This window comes from Thalassophryne amazonica, chromosome 17, assembly GCF_902500255.1.
Source record: "Thalassophryne amazonica chromosome 17, fThaAma1.1, whole genome shotgun sequence".
Lineage (NCBI taxonomy): Eukaryota > Metazoa > Chordata > Actinopteri > Batrachoidiformes > Batrachoididae > Thalassophryne > Thalassophryne amazonica.
In genome coordinates this window covers 26,111,137-26,128,384 of record NC_047119.1, presented here as the reverse complement: position 1 = coordinate 26,128,384, position 17,248 = coordinate 26,111,137, and the positions used below count along the sequence as shown (strand labels likewise).

The 17,248-nt window shown below is 41.5% G+C and overlaps 1 protein-coding gene across 6 annotated transcripts in view; it reads left to right on the top strand.

Annotated features, from left to right (window-relative positions):
* Nucleotides 1-17,248, top strand: part of rgs3a (regulator of G protein signaling 3a) — a 288,184-nt gene that overhangs the window by 165,329 nt on the left and 105,607 nt on the right. For 5 of the 6 annotated variants that reach the window (XM_034192750.1, XM_034192751.1, XM_034192753.1 and 2 more), the window contains one exon: nucleotides 15,104-15,238. The exons of the other annotated variant lie outside the window; for it this stretch is intronic. In XM_034192750.1, coding sequence (XP_034048641.1) covers nucleotides 15,104-15,238 — 135 coding nt within the window. The remainder of the gene's footprint in view (nucleotides 1-15,103; nucleotides 15,239-17,248) is intronic. 6 annotated transcript variants of the gene reach the window in all.

The following is a 17,248-nucleotide window of genomic DNA, read 5'->3' as shown; positions in this document are numbered from 1 at the left end:
ATGTGGGAAAGTCACCGAGGTCAGGAGGGAACTGCAGCCTGTGCTGTGTCTTTTACCCCATTACACCTGACATGAAACTGTGTTTTTGTAATAGGACTGTAATCACATGGTGCATGACCACGTGAAGATACAGCCAGGTTCATAAGTATTTGGATTGTGATGCAGCTTGTGTAGTTTTGCCTCTCTACCCATCACAACTGAGTTGAAACGAAACAAGATGTGTTTATAGTATTGACTTTCAGAGGGCTTAAAAAATACTATGTCAATCATTTTGGAATTCCAGCCAGTGGTATTTTCAGAGCCAGCGAGCAATTGGACAAAGTAAATATCAGAAAACAGCATATAATATGCTCCTCTATTGTCTGCCACCTGTATAAGATGACAGTCCTACACACTCAGTTTTAACAGGTCCTTATTTTCCGCTGCATTATCCTCATGCTGTGGAAAAAGGCACTTGAGTATAAGGAATTTAAAAAGGTCTGAAGAGGAAACTAAAGAGACTATGTATAAAGTAAGAAACAAACTGAAAGTGACACATAGAAGCCATGAAGAGGATACACACTCTGTCAGCGAGCAGCTTGAGTCATTGGCTCTTTTTTTTTATTTATTAATATGTCACTCATTTGACATAAATAGTTACGTAAATGTTAGAAAGCAGTGCAGGAAAATGTCTGGTAGGACAGAGCTCATGTCTTTGAACCAAAACAGTGATGACTGCTCTCGCACGCTCTATTGTACAACCACAGTATGCTCGTGGTTTTCTGTGTATTCAGCTTAACTATGAAGGGAGAAGTCACAAAACCATGATTAACTTGACGCTAACAACATTCAACAAGTAGTGCAATAATGTGCAGTATTAGTATCACAACGTGGAGAATGTGTCTAAAAAAATAACACAATGCTAAAATACCCTTGTCTGTATGAGCATTGTCCTCTTTATAATTTCTTCTTTATAATTTGCAGTTCTTTATTTGGTATCCCAGTGCAAACTACATATATATATATATATATATATATATATATATATATATATATATACAGAGAGAGAGAGAGAGAGAGAGATACACTTTATTGATCTCACAGTGGAGAAATTACATTTACACTCCAGTTACCTCAGACAGCAATTAGTCCACAATTATTACTTGTTTACCGTAATAATGGCACACATCAGAATTAAAGACAGCACATACACATTTGACATTGTTTATGTGCACTAAGTTTGAAGAAGTCCGTTATCCGAATTGAGGCAAGTGGGTGAAGGTCATGCAGCAACGCTGAGATGCGCTGCCGTCGGCTTGGGGGGAGTAACGGGGGCTGCAGCTAAAACTGCACCACCCCCGCAGAAGGGGAAAGCAGTAACGTGAGCAGGTGCCGGTGTGGGGAGTGTTGATGGGGGATAGGAGGGGGTGAGGGGAGGGAATGGAGCATGCTTCAGTCCTGTGAAAAGCAGTTTATTGTCTTTGTGAGTTGAGATAAGAAACAGCCAAATGATCCCCAGGCTGAAGAAATTCCTCTGGAGGAAAACAGTCGGGCAATTTGACCTTCAGGCTTGATAAGCCTGTAATGTTATGGTTTGAGCAGTGAAAAACACTTTTTAACAGTTCCACTTGAACAACCAAATCCCAATTATGAATTATAAAAAGAGGCAGGAATTCGATACACAGGTGGTCCAGTAACGAAGGCAAAGGTACAGACAGGTCATATGGCTGAGGCTTTGTCGAACAAACAGGCTGAGGTCAAAATACATGGCGTGGTGGCAATCACAGGCAGAGACACAGATGTGGTTGAGGACAAATCAAGGTCAAATACTGGGAGGCTGATCAAAAGGCAAAACAAGACAGGACATGAGGGCTGGAAAGTGAAATACATTCAATAAACTGGCAGTCAGTTATGAGACTGTTAGGGCTTAAACAACTGGAGGTGTAATTAGTGGAACAAGAAGCAGGTGTCAGTGAAAGTTCTGGAAGGGGTCGTGACTATTGAACAAAGATTATGCATGGTGCAAGATAGTGAAGGCAGGAAAACACAGAGTGGAGTGATGAAAGACACAGACACGTGAGCAGGTGCAAGAGCAGGAGTGGCTGAAAACACAGAGCAGACAGAAACAAAGTGAGAGACAAAGAGACAATGGCAGGTACAGTGATGTGTAATGGGAACACATGATTCAAATCCCAAAGACAGAATATAATGCAACTATTAACAGGACCAGAACAGAGCATGAACATGAGAACTAAAAGCTGACCAAAGTATAAATGAAAGACTACATGAGCACTGAAAACAAAACCCTACATTATAGCATAACTGAAATCACAAATGAGATGAGCAAAATAAACAAGTGATAAACTAATGATCAAAAACACAAACCGGCTGAACAAAACTAGAACAGAACTGAAAAGTATGGCAAAAGGATGAAAAGCAACAAAGAAACAGAGTGGCAAAGCAAAATCAAACAGAGAATAAACGCAACCGTTGACTATAGAATAGTGCAGTAAAGAAAACAAGCTAACTGATAAACAGAAAATGCAATAAGAGAGATAATGAGAAAAACGTGTGACTAAAGCCTAATACAATAAATGTGATAAACAGAACTAAACTAAGACTAAAGTAACTTAAAGGGACCAAGAGTGAAAGTAAACAAAGCCAAAATAAATACGTGGCAAAGAAAAGATACACAGAGAATAAATGAAACAAAACCAATCATAATTGAAGAATGACCATGATGAGACATGAATAAAACCACAGTAGGCTCAGAGTATGGGAACAGAAAAGGGTCCACAACAACTGGCCCTAAAGGGCTGAATCATGACACACACACACACACACACACACACACACACACACACACACACACACACACACACACACACACACACACACACACACACACACACACACACACACACACACACACACACACACACACACACACACACACATATATATATATATATATATATAGCCATACTGTTTGCATTTGTAAGTGATATAAATAAAGCCTAAGACATATTCAGTGGCATCAGAGAACCTCGTCCACAACTACCACAATAGACTCCAAGCTGTCATTGATGTTAAAGGGGGCAACACACGGTATGAAGAACAGGGGTATGTAAACTTTTGATCAGGGTCATTTGGGTAGTTTCTGTTGTCATTATGATTTAAAAAGAGTAAACGCAGTTGTTTGACAGTTAATGGCTTCACCCAACCACTAACCATGAATGAAAAAAACTTTTTGTGTTATTTATATTCCATGAAAAATGGCACAAAAAAATAAATAAATAAATAAATCTGCCAGAGTATGTAAACTTTTGAGCACGACTGTTGACTGTTGCACGACCTCTTGAATTAAAGCTAAAAGTTTACACTGTAAGCACCTATTGATTGTTTAATTTAAGTCCCATTTTGGTGGTGTACAGAGACAAAACGACAAATATCATCACTGTCCTCATAATTGCGAGGCGGCTTGAGAACAGCGCTGTTTTCTGTCACTTCTTTGCCATCAGTGAAAGCATGCTCAGCACTGCTGAAGGACTTTAGGTGAACTGTGATGACAACAGTCCAGTGACACACTGAAAACTCATCTGCCAGATGGCTCAGGAGGAGGGCTTCAACAAGGGAACACTTTAATCAATCTGATTACGGCAAAATGCTGCCTGTATTTTTAGCCGCAGCAGGCCACTGGCCAATCATTGAATTTTGCTTCATTAGCCCTCTTGTTTACCTCTTGGATGATTTCTAAACAAAGACCAACTGAAACAGCAGGTACAGTAACAGGACTGCTAACGACTTCAGCTCAATTATCAGAGTCTCCGGGCTGCAATGTTATGAATTTTTTCTTAATTTTTTTCTTATCGTTCTTTGACTCGCTTAATTTGTTATTGAACGTCAGTGCTGAAGCTGAAATCCCCCAGCTGAACCGGCACGATTTAGAGAAGACATTAGTTTTGTGCGAGCAGGGCCACAGACCGGATGCTGCTGAATGCCAAGAAGCATGAACATCCCAAAAGACCTGCTCCCACAGGATTGTGGGATATTTCAGCGAATTCAAGCTTAAAAACAGTCCAAATCCTGACAGGGACTTGGTTCACACATGGATGACACACTGTTTTATTCATCTGAATTCTCCTTTTAAAGTTACCAGTGCAGGTTGAAAGGCAGAGCTTCTTTAAAGTAGCAGCGAGAGAGAGAGAGAAAGAGAGAAGCACTTTGAAGGTGTCTTGTTAGATACCTTTTCTGCAAGCCAACATGCCCCCAGATGTCTTAAATATGCACATGACAGTTTGTACCCAAAAATACCCCATAGACACTGAAGAGACACATCCAAAAATAAAACAAAACAAACAATATAACACCCAACCATTTTCTGTGCCTGTTGCTTTAAATGAAAATGACCTGTTGCTTGACCACATCTATATTTACACTGTAAAAAGCAGATAAAAACAATTTTCAGTGTGACTTAATACTACAACTACAAGTCTTAAGGCCTTTGTAGGTCCTGAGGCTCATTGCTGTTGGTGCCCCCCCCAGGTCAGATTCTGCAGCATGAAACGGTTGAGAGTCTATGACTCCACCAGGACAGGATGACAGTCCGACACAGGTTACTTTTCCACCTAAACTCCATACCTATATACAGCTGGGTGAACTGGGACAATGCAGATGAAGCATCTTGTCCAAAGACACAGACAGTTAGTGTGACTGGGAATCAACTCCTAGACCAACTCCTATCCCACTGAGCTCTTCAATGATTAATAACAACTGCAAGAAATATGTATTTCCGTATGTATTACATTTAAATGGTAAATGGACTGCATTTATATAGCGCTTTTCCATCCAGACGCTCAAAGCGCTTTACAATTATGCCTCACATTCACCCCGATGTCAGGGTGCTGCCATACAAGGCGCTCACTACAGTCGGGGAGCAATAGGGGAGTAAAGGGCCCTTAGTGATTTTCCAGTCAGGTGGGGATTTGAACCCATGATCTTCTGGACTCAAGCCCAACACCTTAACCACTAGACCATCACCTCCCCTAATGCCTCACATTCAGCCCAATGTGAGGGTGCTGCTATACAAGGTACTCACAACACACCGGGAGCAACTAGGGGATTAAGGACCTTACCCAAGGGCATTTACCCCCCATCTGAATGATGTTGTGTATTATGCATGTTTTCTGTTAGGGAAGTAGAATATTTGTTCCACCGTTTTCTTAGATGGCTATGTTAGTAAGGTACATCCAGACAAATGTATTTATTCATAGATTAGTTGTTTTGAAATGGGAAAAAGGTGTTGGATTGTTGTAAATATTGACAGATACTGAGGGTTCAAAATTGCATAAGTGGTAATGTAATCCATTGGATCAGAAAAAAAGTAATGTAATTTAAACTGTGTAAATGAGTTATATTTAACAGTGTGTATCTGATGTTTGCACACCAAGGAAGTATAAATAAATAGACATCGGTTCTCTAACAAATTAAGGAAGCAAGACTATTGGTTGAATATTGACCAGTAGTGGTGACACAGGTGTAGCTCCCTCTCGTTGATTACTTAATATCATTGGATTGTTGAACAAGCTTTAGTAATTTTAAAATGATGATATTTAAGAATAAAAATGTAATCAAGTAAACCGTGACAATGTAACTACAATCTGACTACATGTTTGTCCAGTGTAATCTGGTCAGATTGTAGGTTCTTCTTTTTGGAAATCTGATTAAATAATCTCAATTACATGTAATCCATTCCAACCCAACCCTGGATACAAATAAAGATGATGATATATTGGAGCGATCAGATAAATGAGACAAATGCTACAAATAAAGCAGCCGATGCAGACCAGTCAAAAGGCTGCAAAATTATGCACACGACAACAATTGAAACAAATAAGCAAATAAAAAAGCTGTACGTTTAAATATATTTTCACTTATTGGTGTAAATCTTCTTAATATTTCTATTTGCAAAACTGGGCCATTTTCATAAATGATCAGCCAAGCTTGAACATTTGTGCGCATGTTTTCACGCCTGTCGGTTGCGTCATTCGCCTGTGGGCAGGCTTTGAGTGAGCACTGGTCCACCCCCCTCATTAGATTTTCATTGTCAGGGAAATGTCTGAATGATTTGGAGCTTTGCTGCATCAAATTTTTCCAGAAACTGTGAGAGACAGCCAGGTGGACACCATTCGCTAAATTCAGATGGCTTTCAGGGACGATTTTATGGGGATCACACAGATTAAGGAGTGTTACAGCCGGTTTAAAGACCGCCCACAGCGGCTGAGAGCGTGCCGCGTTCCGAGCGGCGATCGACAGGCTCAAACGACCAGATCATTTCCAAACTGAATGCTGTGTTGATCCGGGACGTTGTCTGACTACCACAGAAATGGCAGAAGACGTGGACATCAAGACTTTTTCGGCACATTCCACTGTTACAGGAGTTTTTGTCATGGAAAGAGGAGCGGAGGAATGCGCCACCGTGCCGCGAATGGCGCGGGACAAAACCACAGGAATTCGCGCATCGGGATGGAGCCGCATGGCGCAAAGCAACACCGTGATGAAGCCTCACAGGACATGTTCTGGCATGTCCAGCTAATCCACAATTTCTCGGATAGTCACACGACTGAAAAGCCACCGAAAGCTGTCCTGCTGGCACGGTGGCGCATTCCTCTGCTCCTCTTTCCATGACAAAAACTCCTGTAACAGTGGAATGTGCTGAAAAAGTCTTGATGTCCACGTCTTCTGCCATTTCTGTGGTAGTCAGACAACGTCCGGGATCAACACAGCGTTCAGTTTGGAAATGATCTGGTCGTTTTGAGCCTGACGATTGCCGCTCGGAACGCAGTGCACTCTCAGCCGCTGTGGGCGGTCTTTAAACCGGCTGTAACACTCCTCAATCTGTGTGATCCCCATAAAATCGTCCCTGAAAGCCATCTGAATTTAGCAAATGGTGTCCACCTGGCTGTCTCTCACAGTTTCTGGAAAAATTTGATGCAGCAAAGCTCCAAATCATTCAGACATTTCCCTGACAATAAAAATCCGACGAGGGGGGTGGACCACTGCTCACTCAAAGCCTGCCCACAGGCGAATGATGCAACCGATAGGCGTGAAAAAACTCACGCATGCGCGCAAAGGTTCAAGCTTGGCTGATGCAATCACACGTGATTCAAATCCATATAGTTTTTGAAAAAAATAAAAAGGTCGGTTACTTTTTGGACAGACCTCGTATATGTCCCACATTACACAAAACATCCGTGATGGAGCTCTTCTGAGTCCCACAGACACCACCGCACCTGTATACACACGCATACAAACATGCATCATGTCCCCGCTTTGAAAACTGGTCACAATATACCAGTCTGAATTGTCACCATAAATACTGTATAGACTGTGAGTCACACTTTTGCATAATAATTCAAAAATAAAAACAAAAAGGTATCCAGCTGGGACTCTCTGCTCTGGGCCCGGGTTGGAGTACGGAAGTCTGTTTATTTATACTTTCTTGTTTCTTGGTGTGTAAACACACCAAGAAAGTATAAATAAACAGACTTCCGTACTCCAACAAATTAGGGATGTGCATCATCCTGCAGCTGAAGAGACCCGGGCCCAGAGCAGAGAGTCCCAGCTGGATGCCTTTTTGGTTTTATTTTTGAATTATTATGCAAAAGTGTGACTCACAGACTATACAGTATTTATGATGACAATTCAGACTGGTATATTGTGGCCAATTTTCAAAACGGGGACATGGTGCATGTTTGTATGCGTGTGTATACAGGTGCAGTCGTGTCTGTGGGACTCAGAAGAGCTCCATCACGGATGTTTTGCGGAACGTGGCACATTTAGATGGGAAAAACCTGTCACTTTTTTTAAACAGTAACATTCATTAAATGCAATTGTTATGCAAAAGTCAGAGAAATGAGAGATAAAAAGACAAAAGTTGTTTGTTTACAGTGAAGTCAGTGTGTATGTGTGTGTGTGTGTGTGTTCAGTGTGGAACCGTTTCTGTTTCCCCTTTACAGAATGAGACTCAGTCCATGATGGATATCAGAGAACATTATTATTGATTTCTGTCCTCTCTGAAAAAGCCCCTATTTCATCATCTCCTGAAACAATTGAAAACAGTCAGCCTCAATTCCAGAAATCTTTGTTCTACTCCTTCTTGCTTTGGTCTTTTTCCCTTTTGATAATTCAATTTATGTTTTATATTTTTCTTCATACTTTACTTTTTATGCCTAACCTCTTTCTGCAGTCGTTTCTGTATCAAAAATCCATCTGTTCCCCTTCTTATTATCACGTTAACACTCAGCTGTATTTTGTATATTACGCTTGGCAAAACAGTCTGGATCTTACTGGCATCTTTTCAGGGCTTTAATGCGTTTTTCCACCCTGCTTTACCATTACTGACAATGATGAGGCCTTTACTGCCGCAGACCCAGAATCAGCCGCATCCTCACCTTCAGCAAGAAAGAGATGGATTGAGGGATAGCAATGGAAGAGGGCGTGCAAAAGCCTCATTGTGAGAGAATGCACAAGTTAAACTGGCATCATGACTCACTGTTGGGCACAGCAGGAAAAAGCCCCGAGCACTTCAGTCAGTTGTTCAAGACCTGCAAGAAATAAAACAACAACAGAAACCCCCCCCCTTATTTATAGCTCGAGTGATGCCAGAAATGCCTGCCACAAATATTTTGGAAGAACAATCAAACTGGCTGAAGAACTATTAGAAACCAGTGTTTGAGCTCAGTAGGTAACATTCATGGAGACGTTTATTGAGAAAAGTGAAGAATGGTGTCAGTTTATCAGCGTAAGGGCCCCGTCACAGTCAGGCGAAGACCGCGCTGCATCCTGAAAATTTTAATGAACACAATGGGGACGTGGGCAAGATAGAAAAATGTGCCATTCTCAAGTCCATACTTGGTCCTGATTACATCCCAGTTTTCACAGTATCTAACAAGTTCCCACTAATTTCTAACTATGCGCATGATCACGTTTGTCCCACATTCTCACTTCGTCTGTCTTTTATAGCAATATTGCGCCATGAGCTGTGCTTTTTCATTCATTCTGCAAGTTTTCTTGTGTCCACATGCAGGTTCAACAATAAACTAGTCAGAATAACAGCTGGACTGCTAATCATGCCTTACCCTATTTAACACACACATACACACACAGGGTTAAAAAATGAAAAATAAAATGAACCTTTCTTGCCCTCCATGATGGAGATCATGTGATCTAATGATGTCAGCTGTATGGGGTCTGTACTCCCATCTGTTCTTCTTCATTTTTATGGTCTACTGGGAAATGGTTTCTAAATTAGACTTTCATGTAAAAATCCACATAAAGGAGTTTCATGTGTTATGTCACTGATTTAAAAACAAATCGAAGTACATTCCGGGAATCTTGACAAAAATAAATGTCTACATTGTACCGTTAATGTTTTTTAAGATGGATATCAGTGAGATGAAACACAGGATGTCCTGCAGATTCAGCCCAGGCAGATTTACAATCTGTCCTGTTGAATGAAAGCTATTTCGTCAAGTTGTGCATAGAATTAACCTTGGTGTTTTCAGATCCTCATTCTCATGCACTTCCTCGCAGGGCTGTATTGATTTGTACTCTGCAAGGGGTGTTATATTGCTGCTGATCTGTAATAATCTTGTTATTGTATCATATTCTGCCTAAAGTGATTGCTGCTCATTATCTAATTTCACTTACATTGATGTTTTGCTCTCCACATGGCTGCACTGCAGTACATTTTGTGATATCATGAAAATGATCACATGGCGGGTGAATGTTAGGCATTTGCAAAAGGAAGGGGATTAGACACACTAAGTAAACAACTTGTCCAATGAGGGGAAGTGTCAAATAGTGGACAATGTGTGTGTTTTATTGTGCTGCATAAAGCCTGGACTGTGTAACACATGCATGTGCACTTGTATACACCTTGCTTCCTTCCTGTTCTTGTGTCATGGGCACACACTCATGCTGAGGGCACAAAATAACACATTCATAAAAAAAGTAAAATGCTTGAAACTCCTATTTAGTCAACAAAATTATTATTTTCTACTTGGATTTTTGCTGAAAATCACAAAGCATTGGCGCTTTTGTCATGAACGTCTCAATGTTAACCAATAACTGCTGAATGTTTTAGTATTTTGTAACATAAACATTTTTAAGAGAATGGATGTAGAATTGTAAGAGGTTTATAGGACCACAACAACAACAACAACAACAAAAAAAACGTGCAGAAACAAGAGATTCAGTTTTCCGGGATAGAGCTTTGAAAGTGCCAATCCCGCCACCAACCCTCAAAAAAGTGTAATCTGCAGGCTGGAAGACCACCTACAGTCCCCAAATGGAGAGACGTGTCAGGCCTTGGTATTGAATTCTTATGAGGGAATTCTGGTGTTTGTTGGGGATATGTCAATGCCTACCTGGACTGGGTGTTGGTTGGGGTTGGGTAGAACTATGTATGTTGGATCATGCTCAGGAACATCCATTATATGACCTAAATGTCATAGCTGACGTTCCCTCACTGCGCAAATAATACTCCTCATCTGAGTCTCCCTAACGAACTGCTTGTTTCACCCAGTCATTGCAGCGGTACTTAAGGATCTTCCAAAGATACTTCCTACTAAAGACGTGTAGGTCTTTAGTCTTAGTATTACGTCACTGACTGGCGTCCAACTCTCACATTCATTCAGGATGGCAGGAAAGAAACACTAGGTTCTAACTTGGACGTTGAATCAACTTGGATCTTTGTTCTCCTGCAACAGTATCAGCATCATCAAACACTTCTGTCCAGGGACCTCATAACTGCATAAGACCCTGTGCTTATATAGCTTTTTTTTTTTGTTCTTTTCTCTGTGCCAAGATAATTTTTCAATTCTCCCTACTGCATAAGCTCACATCTGCACCACCATAGGGTGCATATTATTATTATTATTTGCCTTATTTTGAAGAGATGTACAGTTAGCCCTTCTTCTGAGTACCTTCCAAATGGCTCCATAATAACTTATAAATACATACCTTGCAGCGCAATCACATCCCCCCTGATTTTACTTCTCCTTAAGCAGCATCCAGCAGTTATGGAGAATATTGTCATGTGGTCCGAAGTTGCTTCAGGGTTCATAGGGCTTTATATGTGTCAATATTTCAAATTTTCACAAGTTCCACATGACGGTCATTAAGCATCGGTTTGCCATCATCACCTTTGGGTTCTTTGACTCTTTCATTTGTCCAACCACAGTTAATCAGCTGGTAAGCATAGACATCACCAACAGGTAGTTACCTGCTCCAAAGTCCTGTGTCCACACCACAGTTGTCCTGTTGAGATTACTAACCCGAATTTGCTTCCTCTCCAAGCCTTCATGGTCACACTCTTGCAAAGCTGGATAAACTTGTGTGGGTTTGTCACAGAAACGTAAAAATAGGATGTGGACATCAAATATTGCAAACAATGGGATCAGAAATTCGGCTAACTGAAAAAATAAAGGATATTGACAAAGCAATGCATTCTGGATAGATTTTTTTCCTATATGTGTTGACAACAAATGACAACAGAATGAATGTAGCCATCTCTAGAAAAAAGTGCTTTTAATCTGAAAATCTGTTAACTTTTCAATAAGATGAGGCTGTGACTATTCAGGCAAATGGGAGGAGAGGTTTACTTTTACTGTTTTTGTCTACACAGTTAATTTGTCATTCAAAATCTGTCACAATAGAGACAAAATACTGATACTATGTTCATGCAGAGGGTGAGTACTTTTTATGACATACATCACAAGCTAGTCATTAGCTCTTTGTTGTTGTCATAGAACCCATGCGTAGGCTTTTTTTTTGTCCCTCACTGAAAATGCTGAAACCTCTGGGATGAAACATTTTTGAGCAATCTCTTAGCACTTTTCTGCTAGAAATAATCCTATATGGACACGATGCAGGACAGGTGTCTCTTGATTTCAAAGGCTGAGGACCCAGAGACATGAACGTCATCACTAAGACAAGTGAATGCTTTGAGAAGTTTGGTGCTTTAACCACATACTCTTACCTTTATTTAACCAGTTAGTTAGTCCCATGGAGATCGAGATCTCTTTTACAAGGGAGACCTGGACAATTAGAAAAATTCCAACTCACCTAACCTCCATGTCTTTAGATGTGGGAGGAAGCCGGAGCACACGGGCGGAACATGCAAACTCCACACAGAAAGGTCACAGGTGGGAATAGATCCCATGACCTTCTTGCTGTGAAGCAGCAGTGCTAACCACTTAAGCCACCATGCTTCCCACACAATACATGTCTGATGACAAGTCCTCAAAGTCACTGAAAGACTAGATCTTAGTTTTGATACAGAACAATTGTTAAGTGTTGCAGTCAGGTCATCAGTTGATTCAACAGTGGTCACAGCATCACCTGCAAAGTCCTGGTCAGTATCCATTCCTCACGGACATTTACTGGCCTGTGGCCACATTTGGACCTTAAGCCCTGGTCCCACCAAATAATGAACAGTGAATAATGAGCCACACAGCATGGTTCTTTTTTTGTTTTGGTACGAGAGGAGGTATTCAACAATTGCGGGAGAATAGTGGCTCTGAGAGGCAGAATATTTGGCTAACGAGGCTCATCTCTGAGCATGGCGCTAATTTCAAGAAGTTCAAAATTTAGCAACAACATTGTGGGGCAGTTTGTGTACAAGTTACTATGAGGACAAACAAGGATTTTAGAGGCATGTGCATGGTGAGAACGAGGCTTGTTAAAGCCCATTATCTGAGCGCCTGGCATCTACAAGGACCAGAGAGACTATTTTTGACAGGCTCCACCCTCTCGCACACTACAATTCCACCTGCTTTGTGCACTGGACGCTGTACATAAAAAATATTTTTGTAGCGGTTTAATCATTTTCTGCCAGAGCTCGGATGTTGAAAACACCTCTAATCACTTCTGGAATCGCAGAGGACTGTTTGATCTGGTCCCCTTTTTTTTTTCCTGTCTCTCTCTCTCATACACTGAGATGCAGAACATATTTGAAACAGCTTAATTATTTGTAATGTTTTTATTGTAATAGTTTGGTAAAACAGTTGCATGTTCATTTCTTCTATATAATCAGCTGTAAAAGTATGTCTATGATAGATTTAATATCTTGTGAATGGATCAGAGGAGCTCCGCTGTGTGTGCGCACTGACGCAATGACTTGAGCTCAAAACAAACATTTAGGCATAATGCCAGCTTGCAAAAGAGTGATTTTGCAGTCAATAACAGACGGAAACAAAGTTAAAAGTTGGACTCCTGTGTGAGAATGACTGTGTGTTTAAAGCCGCGGAATAAATAAAGCCAGTGAAGCCGCAGATGGAAAGGAAGGCAGCAAGAAGAAGCGCAGAGGCGACTGTCCAGGAATGCAGAAGGGCAGCGCGCACAAAAGAGCGATTTTGCAGACATTAACGGACAAAGTTAAAAGTTGGATCAAGGTGTCAAAAGAAATAAAGTCAGTGAGAAGAAGTGTGGAGGTGGCTATCCAGGAACCCGTGGTTTGGTTCTAGCTCATCTGGTGAATTTAATGACTCTGGAACACAGGTGTACAGCAGCCTGGCGCACGGATGTGCACACCAGCCGGACTGTACTGGAGCATCTATTTTTGGACTGCGTTTAAAAAATGTGGCAACATCTTGAATGGATGTTGTGAATTGGAAACCCACACTTTAAAGGGACCAAGTGTGGGACGGCTGGAGGTTTGGACCAAACCCATGCCTAAACGTGCACCAACGTCGCCATACATGGCGCTACATGGATCATATGTGGCTTAACGTGGATCATATGCAACAAAGTGTGAGCCATTCAAGGCTGGATGGGGCTCAAATGACAGGTCAGTCGTGGCTCACTAGAGGCTGATACCTGGCACATGTGAGGTGCAGAGAGGCACATAGAGGCACCTTAGTAAAGAATACATCACGGCTTAATACGTGGATCATTCTTTGAATAATCACTGACACACCCATGGGTGGCTCATTATTCATGGCTTATTATTCGGTGGGGCCACAGCTTTAGGCTGCTAGTTTGACATCCTCTCCTTCAGGTTTTATTCACCAAGGATTTTAGGCAACTTTCAAAAGCCTCTTGTTTTGGTTTTTATCCTGCGGAGGATGAGAAGAGCTGACCTCCCCACATCTGCACTCACCACCTTCTACAGGGGTGCCATTGAGAGCATCCTGACCAGCAGCCTCTCTGTCTGGCACAGCAGCTGTTTAGCTGCAGACAAGAAGGCACTACAGAGGGTGGTGAGGACTGCAGAAAAGATCATCAGATCACCCCTACCAGCCATTCAGGACCTGTACACTTCGCACTGTTCCAAGAGAGCAATGAACATCATCAAAGACCCCACTCACCCAGCACACAAACTGTTCTCCCTACTACCATCAGGGAAGCGCTACCGCAGCATGCGGTACCACACAAGCAGACTGGGAAACAGCTTCTTTCCACAAGCCATCAGACTCATCAACACACTGAAGAAAACTACATGAACATTTCAAAGACACTGAAGAACATTCAATGAACACTTCATTTCACCATGTCACTTGCACTTTACTCTTCGCACCTTACATACTGCATCTACATTATTGCACATAACCTGTATGTCCACTGATTGTACTTCTGCTGCTGTGTGATTTTGTGTGTGTGTGTGTGTGTATATTTATTGTACATGTTTATATCAGTATGTTAGTCTTTTTTACTGCACGTGTGTGTGTGTGTGGCTGTGAGTGAAATGTGTCAGAAAGAGAAATGTAAATTCATGTATCAGTATGTTAGTTTTTATTGCACATTGTGTGTGTGTGTGTTTATTGTCAATGTCTTATCTATATGTTAATTTTAACTGCACATTGGAGACTGGTCAAATGCAATTTCAATCTTCTGTGCTAATCCTGTTACATAGATTTTTGACAGTAAAGTACACTTTGACTTTTGACTTTTGATTCATCTTCTATGGAAATCATTCTTCTTTTGAAGCTTAAACACTCATGAACAGAGGACACTTGTTTGCTGTGATAGTCGACGTTTCACCTGCCGGCTGTTCTTTCTTCCTCCACCCCTCTTTCTCCTCTCTCTCTCTCTCTCTCTCTTTCTCTCTCTTTCTTTCTAGAAGTGTGACTGCCTGCTCAGTCTGGAAGCCTATTCAGCAGATCAGAAGCGACGTGTGTGTCAGTACCTGAAGGACAACATAGACAAGCAGCTCCAGCTTCACAGGAGGGAGCCTCACATTCCACATTTCCAGCAGGTACGATGCATTTGGCAACATTTTCGGTTTTGTTTGCATCCGCCTACAGGAGCATCGGACATGACAAGACCTGCATTTCTGCAAACCCACATTGCACATGCCAGCACACACAAATGCAGGCACCCTCACTAAGTAACATGCAAACACTCTGATTACAGTCATGATGATTTTTCCAGTTAGGTGTCGCATTTCTGTGAGGAATTTTAATGCTGCCTTTTATCTGCTTGGATTTGAGCAGCGTTCCTGCTTTTAGTGTGTCAACTTTATCTCTGATGGGCTCCATTCAGCTTTGGTGAATTTCCTCGGAATTTGCTCGGAAAAATACTATAAATAAACTTTGCAGCTGGCAGCTGAAGCTGGGGTTTGTACTTGATTTGATCATAGGGTGTGCTTCCTGCACATTTGCTTGACTCGACAGTTGAGGAGTTTTCACAGTGGGCAGGAGGTGTCATGACAGGTGACAATATAGGAAGGTTTTTGTAAGTTTTAAAGATCTTACTGTAAATCCTCTTTGTATACATTCAGTTATGGGTGTGAAAATGTAGCTGACAGCTGACTTGAAGCTGGAAAGTCATGCTTTGTTGTCCTTTTTAAAATATTCCCTTCAAACAAAAATCTAAGGGGTATAGAGCAGTCATTCTGTCCACCTGCTCATGAGACTTGTAAGTGCAACTCCTCTTAACGTGTCATGTCCTAGATAGGGTTGGGTATCGAGAACCGTTTGCTTTCGGGTATCGTTAAGAAATGCTTTGATCCACTGACATCGATAGCCTTTTTGTTTAACGATTCCATTGTCGGTCCTTCAGAGCAGCCGTTGTTTTGAGGGTATTTGTTGGGAAATGATAATTTCTCTACGTTGATTACAGACCCTGCAGCGGGTTTGTAATCAACCATTTCTGCGGCGCAGATCTGCTTTGAACCAATGAAGTTAAAAAGTTGGATCATGGTGTGAGAATGACTGTGTGTTTATAGGTGCGGAAGAAATAAAGCCAGCAAAGCCGTGGATGGAAAGGAAGCCATCGAGAAAAAGCGCAGAGACGACTGTCCAGGAACGCAGAATGGCAGCATGCACAAAAGAGCGATTTTTGCAGACAATAATGGACGAACACGTAGTTAAAAGTTGGATCAAGGTGTCAAAAGAAATAAAGCCAGCGAGAGGAAGCGCAGAGGTGACTGTCCAGGAACCCGTGGTTCGGTTCTAGCTGGTCTGGTGCATTTAATGACTCTGGAACACAGGAGGACAGCAGCCTGGTGCAATGAAGCAGTGCTCTGATCCGCTGCTTCGTCGGTTCTTTGCTTTGTGGCAACTCTGCTTCTTATCCCCTCTCAAAGCCATTAAAATATGTCAATCATGAGTCACTTTTGTGAGGATTAAAGTGACTAACTGGGACTCCTGTCTTGTTGCGAGAAAGAAATGAGAATCGTCCTCCGTTCCGTTGCTCCAAACTCTGCGCTGCTCTCTACTGAGTCAAGTTAGAAAGATAGAGTCCACTCAGAATTAATAACTTCAAAGTGAATCGCAGTTTAAATCAAATTACACCTCTTTCCAAACGTTGTAATACAACCAATAAACTGCAGTCGATCAAAAAGTTTTTTTTCCTCCCAAAATGCGACGTCCTGCGCTGATATGCAGCAGCCCAAGACTGTTTGACTGTAGACCTGCAGACTCCAGCAGCCGTCTGAGTTCATCTCAGATGTATGGAGAGACTTTCATGCCATTAATGTCTAAAAGGAAATGCTTTTGACAAAAACTACAGTTTATTTATTTCTATTTATGTCCAGAGATCAAGGATCCAGTGACTAATTTCATATTTATTTACTTTAAGACTCAAAATGTTGCTGACATAGAAAACCTGTAAAGCCTACTTGTAGTACACAGAACATTCACAGGAGGTATTGATAAGGGAATCGATAAGGAATAGGATCGATAAGCAGAATCGATAATGGTATCAATATCAATAAAATCTTATTAATACCCATCCCCAGTCCTAGCACATCATATAAAGATAT